Source organism: Rhinoderma darwinii, chromosome 6 (assembly GCF_050947455.1).
Source record: "Rhinoderma darwinii isolate aRhiDar2 chromosome 6, aRhiDar2.hap1, whole genome shotgun sequence".
NCBI classification, from domain to species: domain Eukaryota; kingdom Metazoa; phylum Chordata; class Amphibia; order Anura; family Rhinodermatidae; genus Rhinoderma; species Rhinoderma darwinii.
Genome location: NC_134692.1, coordinates 24774102 through 24789610, shown reverse-complemented (window position 1 = coordinate 24789610; position 15509 = coordinate 24774102). Strand labels below are relative to the sequence as shown.

The following is a 15509-nucleotide window of genomic DNA, read 5'->3' as shown; positions in this document are numbered from 1 at the left end:
AACACATTTTATTACTTCTATGTATACTACTTTTTGAAAATTGTTTTTGCTAAAAATGGCCCAAAAAGTTCCAATCTCCACCTTTGAATATTATTTCCTGCTCCGTAAAACCTGTAAATCGTATTATTACCTCATGCAGCCAGTGGTATTGCGTAGAACCGACGAGGACTGGAATTTCATTTTGTGATCGTCGTCAAAGGAGGAATTATTCAGTCCGGAATGTGGAACGATCACAGTGTTTGTGAGCGGAGACAGAGCATCGCGGATAATAATCATCTTCACAGCATCGCAGGATGATAAGTTCCACAGAACTCCTGGAAGAACAGAGCAGAGACTCCATAAAACACTGCTGAGGAGAATACAGAACATTCCTCTACGTTATTAATGGCAGCGGCAGTCTTGACACGGCAGTATTTCCTTTGTTGTACGTGTTCTGACATTACTCGACCACAGAACGTATTACTTTGAAGCATAAGCACCGTCATTTTGATATAAGAACTCTGTTAATAGAGTTATGGCATAACCTCGAAACACCAGTTACAGTTTCCATATAGAAATAATCTTTGAAAATGTATTGCTTTACTTATCTAGTATTGATCTCGAGTTACAGCCTGTATTATAGTCCAGAGCTGTATTCAGAATACTGCAGACTTCAGAGTGGAAATCTCACAGAACTACCTGCTTGTATAGTGTCTATACAGTAAGTGCATTCTAGGATGTGTAAGCTGATGTAAGAACACAAACCTCCCCCTTGCATTGTAGGAGCTCTGCTATTATGTTAGGGGTGTGTCTTTGCAATCTTGCTGACTGTTTCCAAATGTAACCAGCAGGGTTGTCATAGTTCTGGGCTATAATAAAAGGCTGTAACTCAGGAACAGGACAAGATAAGTAATCTAAAGGTATTTACAGAGCTATTTAGGTAGACTAATTCTATATGTAAACTGTACAATGACAAATACGGTCATATTACTTAACAAGCATTTTAGTGAAAACTTGATGGACAGATTATCCAGAGACTGCAGAAAGGGTCAAGAGGAGACTTATTCATAAAAAAATGATGAATATGCACCATGAGATCATGTGGCCTGTGGATAGGAATTTCAAGTGTGATATCAGCATTTATATTCAGTTTCGGACTAAGCTACTTTGAGCCCTCTATTAGAAATCATTCTGGAAACCCAACTTCCAGCTATACAAAAATGATCACAGTAAAATTCCTTTAATCTGGCATCAATGGGACTGGACAGGTCTGTGATGAGATCATTTAATTATGAGATGTGCTGGGACCCCACGATCGCTGATATAGCAGATCTCAGTCCGTTCTTCCTGACCAGCATATCTGCAATGAAGAGTAGTTGTATGGAGTGGCAGTCAAGCATATGGGCTGCCGCTCTAACAGCTCTATGGGAGATACAAAAACAGCAAAGAGTAGAACGTAAGGTTTTTAGGGTGTAAGGAACCAGTCACTTATCCACTCAAGAGCAGATGGTGCTGAAACGTGTACACATTAAAGGCTATGGACACCTTTGCACTTGAATTGTTTTTTTTTGTTATTGTGCATTTGCTTTCTAAATGCAAAATTAAGCAACTTTATAAATAGTTTTATTTTCTGTAGAGTCTTTTCAACTCCTCTACATAGCCAGCTAAGATGCTAATTCTGAGATAGATTCTTCTGTTAGAGGCGGATATTATCCGCTCTCCTCCCTCCCTTCTCTCCCCGTTAGAGATAGCAGCAGGGAAGAGGTTGTACATGGCAGATCAGAGTATGGAGAGGGGGGAAGCATCAAAGTGTTTAGAGAGGGCAGATCACACAATATGTCAGTATCAGAGTGAAGATCGGGAGGAAAGCAGAGGGGAAAATCACCCAGGCTATCAGTGGATGGAGAAAGCACTACAGGGATGAGGCTGTGCTAATACATAAGATCTAGAGGCAGCATCATCCTGGAGTCAGAGAACTCACATTCTGCATTTATTACTAGGAAGGACCCATGTCCACGAGAGAAAAGTTAGAGCAGGTTGTAAACTGCATATCAGGGAGTCTAATAATGAATGAAGGAATGAAAATTGCAGTCTGAAACTTTTATAAACTCCACCGCTAACATATTTTCCATATCAAAGATGTCTGTAGTTCCGGGGACAATACATTTAAAAAGATCTCATGATGTTCCAGAACAAGTGGAGTGACCTATGTGCTGTGTTTTTTCCTACCAATGTCCCCCAGTTCTGTCCCTAACTGGACCGTAGCTGGGTCCCAGAGATTGCCAAGTTACAGTAGCCATTTTTAGCTGCGATGGAGCTATAATTATATCACAAAGTCACCAAAGCTTCATAGAAATGCACAGTCCCTTCTCTCTCCTCCCCTTTTACACTGAATCCAATCAAGTCCTTGACATATAGCAACTTTGTAGTGAAAAACTAGGTAACTTATTTTTTCATGGTGTTTTAATATCTTGAGGGACACCTCTACATGTTGTTCTATAGATATAAATGGCATACCTTAAAAACCTACCATACCTCCTTTTCTAAATGCCTGTATGTCTTACTTATTGTATGTGACCTTGATAGTATTGTACAAAGGGCTTAGCAGGTTTAGCTTCACCACGTCATCTTGAGAACGCCACCTCATTTCTCTGCAATGTGTCATCGTATTTGACGGACAAATTATTAAAATCTTCACTTAACATCTGCCCTGCGAGGATTTTCTTCTTTGTGTTCGTCAGACAAGTAATACTTTCTTAATCAGAGGAGACAACTGTGGTCTCCAGATATTTAATACAAAACTGTTGTAAAGGACTTCTATAGTGGATTATCAATGCAGAACACACGCGTCTTCCATATGGCCTTGCTTATTACTGTGCTACGCTAGAAGTTTTGACTGAATTAATTACTTCCAATGTTTTCATAAAGGAGGATAGATGTAGAAACTTTCACATAAAAGGAGAGAAAATGAAAAGGGGTTCTTTACTATACAATACCAGTGATCGCCGGAAGCTATCTTCCCTCTCTACAGCAACGGCCGGATGACCAGAAAAAGCTTTCCTATGTGGAGGGATTCGGATTCCATAACATAGGTCGATCCTGTGAGCCTAGGTACAGAAAATCAGGAATAGGCACATCTTTTATTTGGCTGCACCTTATTCCGATTTCAGCCTCTGAGGTACTGGATAATGCAGGAAAAAAAAAGAGAGTCTCTCCGCAGGCGCTGCTGCACTTCAATGGGACCAGAGGGACACAAAAGTTTGAAATGATGAAAGGTGATGTCCAAGAGAATGAATGATAAAATAGGATTTATTGGTAATATGACTACGCGTTTCAATGCCGCACCGGCATCTTCATCAGGTCATAAAAGAACATACAAAATTCACTGTTTAAATAGCAATGTCAGTGTTGAAAAAACCCGCCAATGTGAACGAGGTCAAAGTGTTCAAGTGACGTCATAGTTCAAAGGTTAAAAGATCGAATATTCGCAAAAACACTAAAGAATAAAACATATAGAAGAACAAACAATCGATTGCAATGCTAGAAAAGGAAGGATATAAAATGTACAAAAGAGTAAAATCAATATGGTAAAAACCATAGGGAATACAGCACGGCATATATCGCATCCAAAAGGATGCTGGAACGGAACAAAAAAAGGCTGCCCCGGGGTAACAGAATTACCACAGAAAATAGTGCAAACAAATATAAACCACAGATACAATTATACTATACATAGCTTTTTTAATACGTTCCTTGTTATTTTCGAATGGATAATTGGTGCTCCCCTTCCCAGATACACTTTTAGTTTTGTTTTGCATTTTAATTTTACTCATGACATATCGCCAGCTCTCAATTTCGTTGTGCCATTAATTACAATTTGCCGGCTTTGCCGACGTCGTCCGTATGAGTCTATGAGGGTTTTTTTCCTGTTACTTCTCTGACATGTTTTGATAGGTATGTTAATATGTGGATTTTTAGACCTTTATAATATAATTTTTTATTGTGAATTCCTATTATATGATATTCTGTTTCATTTTCTCTAGTGCCGATGCAGCTCTTTTTTTCATCCACTGTTTCTGTATTTATTTTTTATTATTTTTATCATACCATGCATATTGTTGTATATATTTATCTTCATACTTTATATTTTTGGCTGTTGACCATGTCTAAAGTTTATTTTTACCTCTGACTACTGTTCCTTATATATACAGTTATTTTCATGTATATTGGTTTTTGTTCTATCAGTGCCGATATAAAGGCGTTCATTCCAAATGTTTTGCACCTAAATGTTAGATCTCTAAACCACACATTGTATCTGTGGTTTATATTTGTTTGCACTATTTTCTGTGGTAATTCTGTTACCCCGGGGCAGCCTTTTTTTGTTCCGTTCCAGCATCCTTTTGGATGCGATATATGCCGTGCTGTATTCCCTATGGTTTTTACCATATTGATTTTACTCTTTTGTACATTTTATATCCTTCCTTTTCTAGCATTGCAATCGATTGTTTGTTCTTCTATATGTTTTATTCTTTAGTGTTTTTGCGAATATTCGATCTTTTAACCTTTGAACTATGACGTCACTTGAACACTTTGACCTCGTTCACATTGGCGGGTTTTTTCAACACTGACATTGCTATTTAAACAGTGAATTTTGTATGTTCTTTTATGACCTGATGAAGATGCCGGTGCGGCATTGAAACGCGTAGTCATATTACCAATAAATCCTATTTTATCATTCATTCTCTTGGACATCACCTTTCATCATTTCAAACTTTTGTGTCCCTCTGGTCCCATTGAAGTGCAGCAGCGCCCGCGGAGACTCTCTTTTTTTTTCCTGCATTATCCAGCACATCCTTGCGGTCTTTCATCTGAATTACCGGTCTCGAGTCCTGCCAGCAAGCAGCAGCACCTTTAGTTCTCCATTGCTTTCGATCACCTGTTACCAGGTTAGTATTGCTCTTCTTATCTCCTACCTCATACCTGGTTTACCTGCACTATGTGGCGCCGTGCTTTTCGTTTTCTCTCATCAGCCTCTGAGGTATAATTTTTTAGAAAGTGTAGGATCCTTTAAAAGGAACCCGGTCACCAGGATCTTTCACTTAAATCCACAAAGTACAATAGCCTCTAAATGTATATAAGTAAGAAAAAATTATATTCTTAAAAGGGGTTGTCAAGAATAAGAAATAAAAGCGGTTTTTTTTTTGTCCAGGAATAGCGCCACTCCTGTCCACGGATTGTGTCCGGTACTACAGCTCATCCCATAAGCTTCAATACAAGACACAGTTCATGGGCAAAAGTGGCGTTGTTTCTGTGGAAATTATCCTGGAGAACCGCTTAAATTCCTCTCTCCTGCACTGTGGACCAGGGGGTCACGTTTCTTGGAGAAACCTTGGGACCAATAGTGATGGAGGAGCATCAATACACACTGCTAGATGACTATGCCAGTCTCCACAGCAGCAAGTGTAGTCACTTGCTGTCTATGGCACCTGTTGCTAGGCAATGGTCCAATTGTAAACACAGCGGGGAGATTCATAAAACTATTTAATAAAAAAACAAGCTTGGTCGTCCATAACAGCCAATGAGAACCCTGCTTTTATTTATTTTTTAGACTGCTCTGAAAAAATGAATGCTGCACTGTGGTTGCTATGGGCAACAAGTCTAATATTTCTCTTCGTTTGTATAAATGAGGCCCACGTATCCAAAGAAAATTATCATTATGAAAAACATTTTTTAACACGAATGCGTAGAGAGTACAAGTCTTGTCCTGAATGAATTTAGGAATCAGTTCTATTCATAGACATGTTAAGCGGAGGCAATATCTAAAGTGCAGCCGTTTTCATGCAAACAAAAACAATATAATCGCTAAATCTCATTTTCGGATCAGACGATCAACTCCGTTTTGTAATAGCCTTTTGTTACAAAGCTGAAATCACTCGACTGCTGCAGACGGCGGGTTATTTCACTAATGCACCGGCTCTTTACATATTAGCACTTGAGGAATATAATAATAAGGCTTCGGCATTGCGGGTGACCAGCCAAAAAGGTGAGATATTAAAGAGGAGGTGCCAAAAACAGAATGTGCTCCTTGTTCTGCTTTGTCAAAGGTGGTAATGTAAAAATCACTGCCGCATAGAAGTCAGCCAAGTCGTAAAAAGCTTCTTTGATGATTTTCACCCATGTGAAACAATGACATAATGTTCCTACCTGAAGCCAGGAGCGGCACTTAAAACTTAAATGGTGACCGTTCCATTGAACTAAACAAAGAATAAGCTTATATATCTTCCAGCGTAGTCACTGTGGCTCCGTCCTCACAAAGGATCACATTTATATTCCTTCCAAGTGAAGTGACAACAGGCCAAGAACATTGGCAGTGCATCAATACTTAGGCCTGATTCACATCTTAACCCCTTAAGGACGCAGCCTAGTTTGGGCCTTAAGGCTCAGAGCCCATTTTTCAAATCTGACATATTTCACTTTATGTGGTAATAACGTCGGAATGCTTAAACCTACCCAAGCGATTCTGAGATTGTTTTCTCGTGACACATTGGGCTTCATGTTCGTGGTAAAATTTGGTCGATATATTCAGTGTTTATTGGTGAAAATTTGGAAAAAATTGCATTTTTCAGAATTTAAATGCATCTGCTTGTAAAACAGACGGTTATACCACCCAAAATAGTTACTAGTTCACATTTCCCATATGTCTACTTTAGATTGGCATCGTTTTTTGAACATTATTTTATTTTTCTTGGACGTTACGTTACAATGCTTAGAACATAAACAGCAATTTCTTATATTTTTAAGAAAATTTCAAAAGCCTTTTTTTTAAGGTACCTCTTGAGTTCTGAAGTGGCTTTGAGGGGCCTATGTATTAGAAACCCTGATAAAACACCCCATTTTAAAAACTAGACCCCTCAAAGTATTCCAAACAGCAATTATAAAGTTTTTTAACCCTTCAGGCATTTCACAAGAATTAAAGCAAAGTGGAGGTGAAATTTGCAAATTTCATTTTTCTTGCTGAATTTCAATTTTATTCATTTTTTTTCTGTAACACAGAAGGTTTTACCAGAGAAACACTACTAAATATGTATTGTCCAGATTCTGCAGTTTTTAGAAATGTCCCACATGTGGCCCTACTGCGCTCATGGACTAAAACACAAGCCCTAGAATCAAAGAAGCACCTAGTGCATTTTGAGTCCTCTTTTTTATTAGAATATATTTTAGGCAGCATGCCAGGTTTGAAGAGGTGTTGAGGTGTCAAAACAGTAGGAATCCCCCAATAGTGACCCCATTTTGGAAACTACACCCCTCAAGGAATTCATTTAGGGTTGTTGTTACCATTTTGACCGCACAGTTTTTTCACAGCACGTATTTGAATTGGGCTCTGAAATGAAAAAAATGTAATTTTTTACAATAAAATGTCATTTGTGATCAAAATTTCTTATTTTCACAGGGAACAAAATACCCCTTTTTGTTGCCCAATTTGTCCTTAGTGTGGCAATACCCCATTTGTGGTGATAAACTGCCGTTTGGGCCCATGGGAGGGCTCAGAAGGAAAGGAGCGCTATATGTTTGTTGGAGTCCAGATTTTGCTGGATTGGTTTTCGGGTGCCATGTCGCATTTGCAGAGCCTCAGAGGTATCAAAGCAATGGAAACCCACCAAAAGTGACCCCATTTTGGAAACTACACCCCTCAAGGAATTCATTTATGGTTGTTGTTAGCATTTTGACCACACTGTTTTTTCACAGCACCTATTTCAATTGGGCTGTGACATTAAAAAAATGACATTTTTTCCAATAAGATGTAATTTTTTACCAAAATTTCTTATTTTCACAGGGAACAAAATACTCAATTTTGTTGCCCAATTTCTCCTGAGTGCATCAATACCCCATTTGTGGCAATAAACTGCCGTTTGGGCCCATGGGAGGCCTCAGAAGGGAAGGAGCGCTGTGTGTTCTTTGGAGTGCAGATTTTGCTGGTTTGGTTTTCGGGTGCCATGTCGCATTTGCAGAGCCCCAGAGGTATCAAAGCAATGGAAACCCACCAGAAGTGACCCCATTTTGGAAACTACACCCCTCAAGGAATTCATTTATGGGTAATGTGACCATTTAGACTCCATAGTTTCTTCACAGAACTTATTTGAATTGGGCTGGGAATTTAAAAAATATATATTTTTTCCAATAATATGTCATTTTAGCTCAAAAATTCTTATTTTCACAAGAAATAAAATACTCCATTTTGTTGCCCAATTTGTCCTGAGTGCGGCAATACCCCATTTGTGGTGATAAACTGCCGTTTGGGCCCATGGGAGGGCTCAGAAGGAAATGAGCGCTGTGTGTTCTTTGGAGTACAGATTTTGCTGGTTTGGTTTTCGGGTGCCATGTCGCATTTGCAGAGCCCCAGAGGTATCAAAGCAATAGAAACCAACCACAAATGACCCCATTTTGGAAACTACACCCCTCAAGGAATTCATTTATGGGTGTTGTGACCATTTTGACCCCATAGTTTTTTCACAGAACTTATTTGAATTGGGCTGGGAATGAAAACAAAATAATTTTTTTCAAATAATATGTAGTTTTGGCTGAAAATTTCTTATTTTCACAAGAAACAAAATACCCCATTCTGTTGCGCAATTTGTTCTGAGTGCCGCAATACCCCATTTGGTGTGATAAACTGCCGTTTGGGCCCATGGGAGGGCTCAGAAGGAAAGGACCACCATTTGGCCTACTGGGGATTTTCTAGTGCGAAGTCATGTATGCAGAAGCCCCTGAGGTACCAGTACAGTTGAAACCCGCAAGAAGTGACCCCGTTTTAAAAACTACACCCTTAAGGCATTCATCTAGAGGTGTAGTGAGCATTTTGACCGGAGACTTACAACCCATAAACTGTAATGTGGGTTCTCCCGGGTATGGCTATACCCTCAATGTGGCTGTTATCAGCTGTTTGGGCACACAGCAGGGCTCAGAAGGGAAACATAATGGGGGATAAGCTGTGCGGAGTGCATCAGGGTAAGTAGAATTGGGGTAAATTATAAATCAAGGGATGTATGATAAATTTTAAAACACTTTCATACAGAGCTCTGGTTATTCGGGACACGTGTCACATTGATATATTGTGTCATCCATTATCGCCCTCTTATAGCAGACTTTGCACCTCTTTTGACTTTTTCCCTTCTTGCCAGTTTGGGGAACTTCTCCTGGAAAGTGTTGCCGCCCTGGTACGATGCGTGTGGGCTCGCTTCCAGAAGTACTGGGTGCCCCCCCTTCTTGGTCCCTAAAGATTAGGTTCTTGATAATCACCTCTTGAAATTCCAGGAAAGTTCCCGTCTGGCCTGCACATCGACGTAGCACGTACGCATTGTACAATGCCATCTGTATGATGTGCCCGGCTAGCTTCTTATACCACACTGCATGGCGCTGTAGGGCTTCAGGGCTTGATCTTACAAGTCCATCCCTCCCATGTACCTATTGTAGTCCAGGATGCAGTCTGCTTTGGGGGTGGCCTTTCCTTCATATATCCTAAACCTGTAGGTATACCCTGATACACTCTCGCACAGCTTATACATCTTCACGCCATACCTTGCCCTCTTACCCGGCAGGTACTCGCGGAATTGAACCCTCCCTTTAAAATGTACCAGGGACTCATCAATAGAAATACACGTCTCGGGGGTGAATGCTTGGGAAAACCGGGCACTGGAACGGTCTAATAGGGGTCTCCGTTTATCCAAACGGTCAAAACTGGGGTCATCTCGGGGTGGGCACGGCTCATTATCAGTATAATGTAAGAAATGAAGTATTGCCTCATTTATTTATTTTTTTAGGTTCCAGTTCAGGTCTGAAGTTGCTTTGAGGGGCCCATATATTAGAAACCCCTATCAAATACCCCATTTTAGAAACTAGACTCCTCAAAGTATTCACAACAGCATTTAGAAAGTTTATGAACCCTTTAGGTGTTTCACAAAAATTTAGAGCAAAGTAGAGGTGAAATTTACATATTTTTTTTGTCAGAAAATCCTCTTTATACCATTTTTTTTATAACACAAAAGGATGTATCAGAGAAACGCAACTCAATACTTATTGCCCAGATTCTGCAATTTTGAGAAATATCCCACATGTGGCCCTCGTGCGGTAATGGACTGAAGCACCGGCCTCCGAAGCAAAGGAGGACCTAGCGGATTTTGAAGCCTCTTTTTTATTAGGCACCATGTCCGGTTTGAAGAGGTCTTGTGGTGCCAAAACATTGGGAACCCCCCAAAAGTGACCCCAATTTGGAAACTAGACCCCTTGAGGAATCCATTGTAGTTTTCTTGGGGTGCATGCGGCTTTTTGATCAGTTTTTATTCTATTTTTAGGTGGCGTGGTGACTAAAAAACAGCAATTGTACGATTGTTTTTTTTTCTTTTTTTTTTTACAGCGTTCACCGTGCGCTATAAATGACATATTCACTTTATTCTGCGGGGTGATACGATTACGTCGATACCAGATGTTTATAGTTTTTTTTTGTGTCTTATGGCGTTTGCACAATAAAATACGTTTTGTAAACAATCACTCACTTTTTGTGTTACCTTATTCTAAGAGCCAGAACGTTTTTATTTTTCCATCAATAAAGCCGTGCGTGGACTTATTTTTTGCGTAACGAACTGTAGTTTCGATCAGTACCATTTTTAGGTACATGCGACTTTTTGATCTCTTTTTATTCCATTTTTTGGGAGGTGAAGTGACCAAAGAATTGTGATTGTGGTTCGGTTTATTATTATTTTATTTTACGGCGTTCACCGTGCGGGATAAATAATGAAATAATTTCGTAGTTCAGGCCGTTACGGACGCGGCGATACCAATTATGTATAGTTTATTTGTTTGTTTATATATTTTTATTAATAATAAAGGACTGATAAGGGAAAAGGGGGGATTTTTACTTTTAATACTTTTAAATCTTTTATTTTCTTATTTTTACACATCTTTTTTTAACTTTTTTTTTACTTTATTACTTTGTCCCACTAGGGGACATGAGGGCAGGAGGCCCTGATCGCTATTCTAATACACTGCACTACATGCGTAGTGCAGTGTATTAGAACTGTCAGCTACTCACTGACAGCAAGCATAGTGGGTCCTGACGTTGTCAGGACCCACTAGGCTTCCGTCTATGGCATAGCCGGACGCCATTGTTTGGTGTCCGGTTGCCATAGTCACCATCGCCGGCCGCTGTCGCGTAGCAGGCCGGCGATGGCAGCTTAACCCCTAAAAAGCCGCGATCTCTATAGAACGCGGCTTTTAAGGGGTTAATCAGCGGGGACACAGCGATCGGTCCCCGCTGTAGGAGCTGTGACAGCTGCTGAACAAGACAGCAGCGTCACAGCTCCTGTATGTGTCGGGAGGACGGCCGAAACGGCCGTTACTCCCGTGACGTACTATTACGGCATGGAGCGCGAACGATACAGCTGCCATGACGTAATAGTACGTCAAGGAGCGGGAAGGGGTTAAAGTATTAGTTTAAAACACCGGCCTACAAGTAATGAAAAAAGTTGAAAAAAAAAATTAAGAGCACCTTTATAGAACTGCTACTATAGAAATCCGCAATCACATTTTTTTTTAGAGGTTCTCCACTTTGGTTAAAAAGTACAGACAGGAGACCAACCCTCAACGACATCCATGTGGTCTAAAAGGGCATATGGACACAGGTTGTCCCGGTGGACAACCCCTTTAATCACTTCTATGGCAACGATTATACATGTGAGGTTGGCCTGATCGTGTTCTTGACGACTATTTTCTACTATTTTTAAAGCGCCAACATATCCCGTAGCGCTGTAAATGTTATTAGTCATATCGTTCATTGACCATCTAAATTCTGTATCATAAACACTACAGATATTTGGTATTATTAGGGGATGCAGAGGTTGCAGTTGTGGGGTGCATGATGGGGCCCAGTGGCCCCTGAGCCATATAAGACTACATCAGTATTAAATGTAATATGGTAGATGGAGGGCTCGGTAGAAGATTTTGTATTGGGGCTTATTTTGTATGTGACCCCCCCTTTTAAAGCATTTTCCCTATAATCATTTATCACCTATCCACAGGTGATAAATAACAAGGATAGGTAATAAATATCTGATGAGACCCCCACGGAGCACGAGAACAGGCTTAGCTTGCCAATCCTCATAGTACTGGAGCGGTAGTGCGCATGCCCGACCACAGCTACATTCATCTTCGGCAGCCCCATAGAAATAAATGGAGCAGTGGCCGAGCATGCGCACTACCGCGCCAGTCCTATGGGGCTCCCAGGAAGGGCAAGGTAAACATTTTCTCGCGATTGGTGGGGGTCCCAGCGGTACCTCTTGATAGGTGATAAATATTGATTATGCAAAGACCCCATTAAAAACATAAAGCTACATGTCTTAACTAACATATACAAATTTTCCACATTATAGCTCCCGGCATTTAGGAAACATTGCAACATGGCATGAGAAATTGTGAAGCCTTGGGATAAAAATGGAGGGAAATGTGTGTGGGGGAGGGGAACAAGAAAACCGTAATATATGTAGTGAAACTTGGGCTAGACCGTTAAAAAAAGGGAGATGGGTCTGAAGGCTGAAATATATATATATATATATATATATATATATATATATATAAAAAACCTGTTAAAATCAATCTACATTGATTAAAAGGAACAGCAATAAGAAACCCTCTACCTGCAGGGTGTCCTGGTTAGTATGTGGTAGATTTGTAGATATTCTGTGTGCGATGCCATACATTTATCCGAGGTATTATAATGACTATTGCCAAGATGATGAATAATGTTTGGGTAAGAAGATACAGGGCACCGGTGCCTGTGCCACACACTTCAATCATAGGCTTCCTCCAGCATGTGCGGAGCGAGACCCTTGTTACTAGGCTCGCGGGGGCTGCAGTACTCCACTCCGGGTGTATAGGATTCTTGGATAATTCGAGGCACGCTCTGAAGCACTTGACAGAACAGAGCGGAAGGAGGAGGTAAGTGAAGAATGGAGAACATTTGAGATCTCTGACACTTTGTTCTTATGCCTAGCGATCTTTCCATAAAAGCACTGAATTTGTTTAAAATATGATGGCAGCAGCGCAGTGCTTGTCCATGCCATAATCATTCCCTAAAACATTGTTTAAAGGGAAATGGGTCAGGACATTAAACTTATCCCAGTATGCTGCTTGCTTTCATTCCTCTTGGGACAACACTACAGAGACTTCACAGACACTTGCCCCTTTCCTGAACGTACCTACATGTCTTCTGGCTTGAAGAAGTGTTCCCATTACGGTATATAAAATCCCTAAAAGTAAACCCATGTGGGCCAATGTGACCGTTTGTGTCCCTATACTACAACTACTTCACATCCTTGGACCGCAATGGATACTTGATATGACTGAAACCTCACATGCACTCATTCCACGGCCTCGCCTTTACTACTGCACGTCTGGCTACTAAAACTCTCAACGGTTTAGCTGCTGGCAACGCCATAACAAAAGGAAGGCTACAAACACACGAGCAGCTGGAAAACTATAGGACATTTTTGACAACATTACATTAGAGCTGTAAATCCTCAGCTTCCCTCCGCAAAGTTAAATGATAAAATTTTGGCTTTCTGCAGTAACCACTAGGGGGAGCTCACTACATACAGATTTATACAGCTTCTATTAAACTCATTATTAAATGTCTTCACTAAGCTCCCCCTAGTGGGGACTATCGGCAAATATAATTTTAAGATTTAACTCTATGGCTGCGTGAGGGGAAGCAGGGAACTAGTACCAAAAAAACGAAGCTCCAAACCCTATAAAAATACATTATAAAATGAATCCGCACAGAAATTTTAGAAATGGGCTAGGTTCTCTATGATCATGTGGTCAAATCAATCTGATCATAGCCAAACAACTCTAAAATATAATCCATGTAGCCATGGACAAAGTGCAATTTAGAAGGAAAAGCCAACCGTTAATACACTCACAGACAAAAATGAATTATCTGGCAAAATTATCTATTTGCTACCATTGCAACTTTTCCCTGCACAACCTGTGTGAAAACTCCAAACAAGAAATTTCTGGGCATAACTGAAACGCTGTGTTATGTCTAGTGCAGGGTCTGGGGGTAGTGGTGCACGACTCCAGTTATTGTGTCTGCCCTCTTCACCCTGGAAAAGGGATGAGATAGGGATGCCCACGTCCACTCCCGATTGATTTGGATCCGTAACCCTTAGCCAGATCGCTGGAAGATATGAACCCGTATAGTGGTATAATGGTAGGGAAGAGGGAAGTTAAACTTGTATTGTTTGCTCACGATTTTACCATGCTCATGTGGAATGCCCTCACACATCTTACCTCAGTATTTCAGCTCGTATCTAACCAGAAAATGTTCAGGCTACAAAATAAATATTTCCATGGGTGGTTTCACTCAGTTTTTTTTTTGTAAAAATTTAGCATTTTTTGGAGACAAAAATCGCTTCAGTTTTTCTGGCCTTTTTGTGTGTTTTTTGGGTGAGTGGTGATTTTTCCAAGACACCGCATGTTCTAGGTATGGCGTTTTTTTTCTGCCATTTTTTCCATAGTCTTCTCTATATGAACAAATGTACAAATCTAATAAGTAGAATTAACGCCTCCTAAAAAAACACAATGAAGAACGAGGCTTCAAAGTTAAATACCGGAGTTGAGCCAACTGTGTCCTTATTTCGCCTTGGCACCAAACTAGTGTCCAGCTATATCACCTATCTGGGTATCAATATAGAGAGAACACCCAACACCCTTTACAATTTGAATTACCCTTAGTTAATAAATGATTACCTCAGGACTTTACAAACAGACCAGTTTGCCATGGACTCCTCCGGGGAAATGTCATTTGATCAAAATGCTCAGTTTCCGGAGACTGCTTTACCAACTCCTTCCTTCCTGCTTATAATATTCTGATGTTACATGCTAAAATTCAGCTTTCATAACATTTATCTGGTCTGGAAAAAGACCCCGTATTGCACTATGCAGATTAATGTAAGAAAGGACAGAGGGGGAACTAAATATCCAGAACATCAGGGGCTATAATTTGGAGTTACTACTGCGCCATATGCTGGATTAGTCTCATGGTACCAGACACTTCTCTAATTGGAACTTGAAGAAAGGAACTGGTGCGTAAGGCTGTCACATGCAAAAGATGGAAAGGGACATATTTCATACTGATGTATAGGATCATTCGCTACACTGATCTCTTATTATACCTAAACCACCACAAACCCTACTATTTTACTATATTTGCCCCCAGATGCAAATAGTACCCTGAACAAGCAAAGAGGAGTACCTCAAATGATACAGTACATATACTGCTGGTTGCAATCCGCCAGTAATGGATACCATCCGATGACCTTTCCGTTTCAACACCTATTGAACAGCTAAAACCGTTTCCAAATATTGACCATCTAGATACTGATAGACATAAGGTGAAAGGGGCTTAGAATTTCTTTCTTAAAGAGGCTCTGTCACCAGATTTTGCAACCATTATCTGCTATTGCAGCAGATCGGCGCTG

At 40.3% G+C, this 15509-nt stretch overlaps 1 protein-coding gene across 1 annotated transcript in view; it reads right to left on the bottom strand.

Moving 5' to 3' along the window:
- PKP4 (plakophilin 4) overlaps positions 1-15509 on the bottom strand; it is a 222781-nt gene that overhangs the window by 22820 nt on the left and 184452 nt on the right. The window contains exon 12 of the mRNA XM_075829313.1: positions 131-314. Coding sequence (XP_075685428.1) covers positions 131-314 — 184 coding nt within the window. The remainder of the gene's footprint in view (positions 1-130; positions 315-15509) is intronic.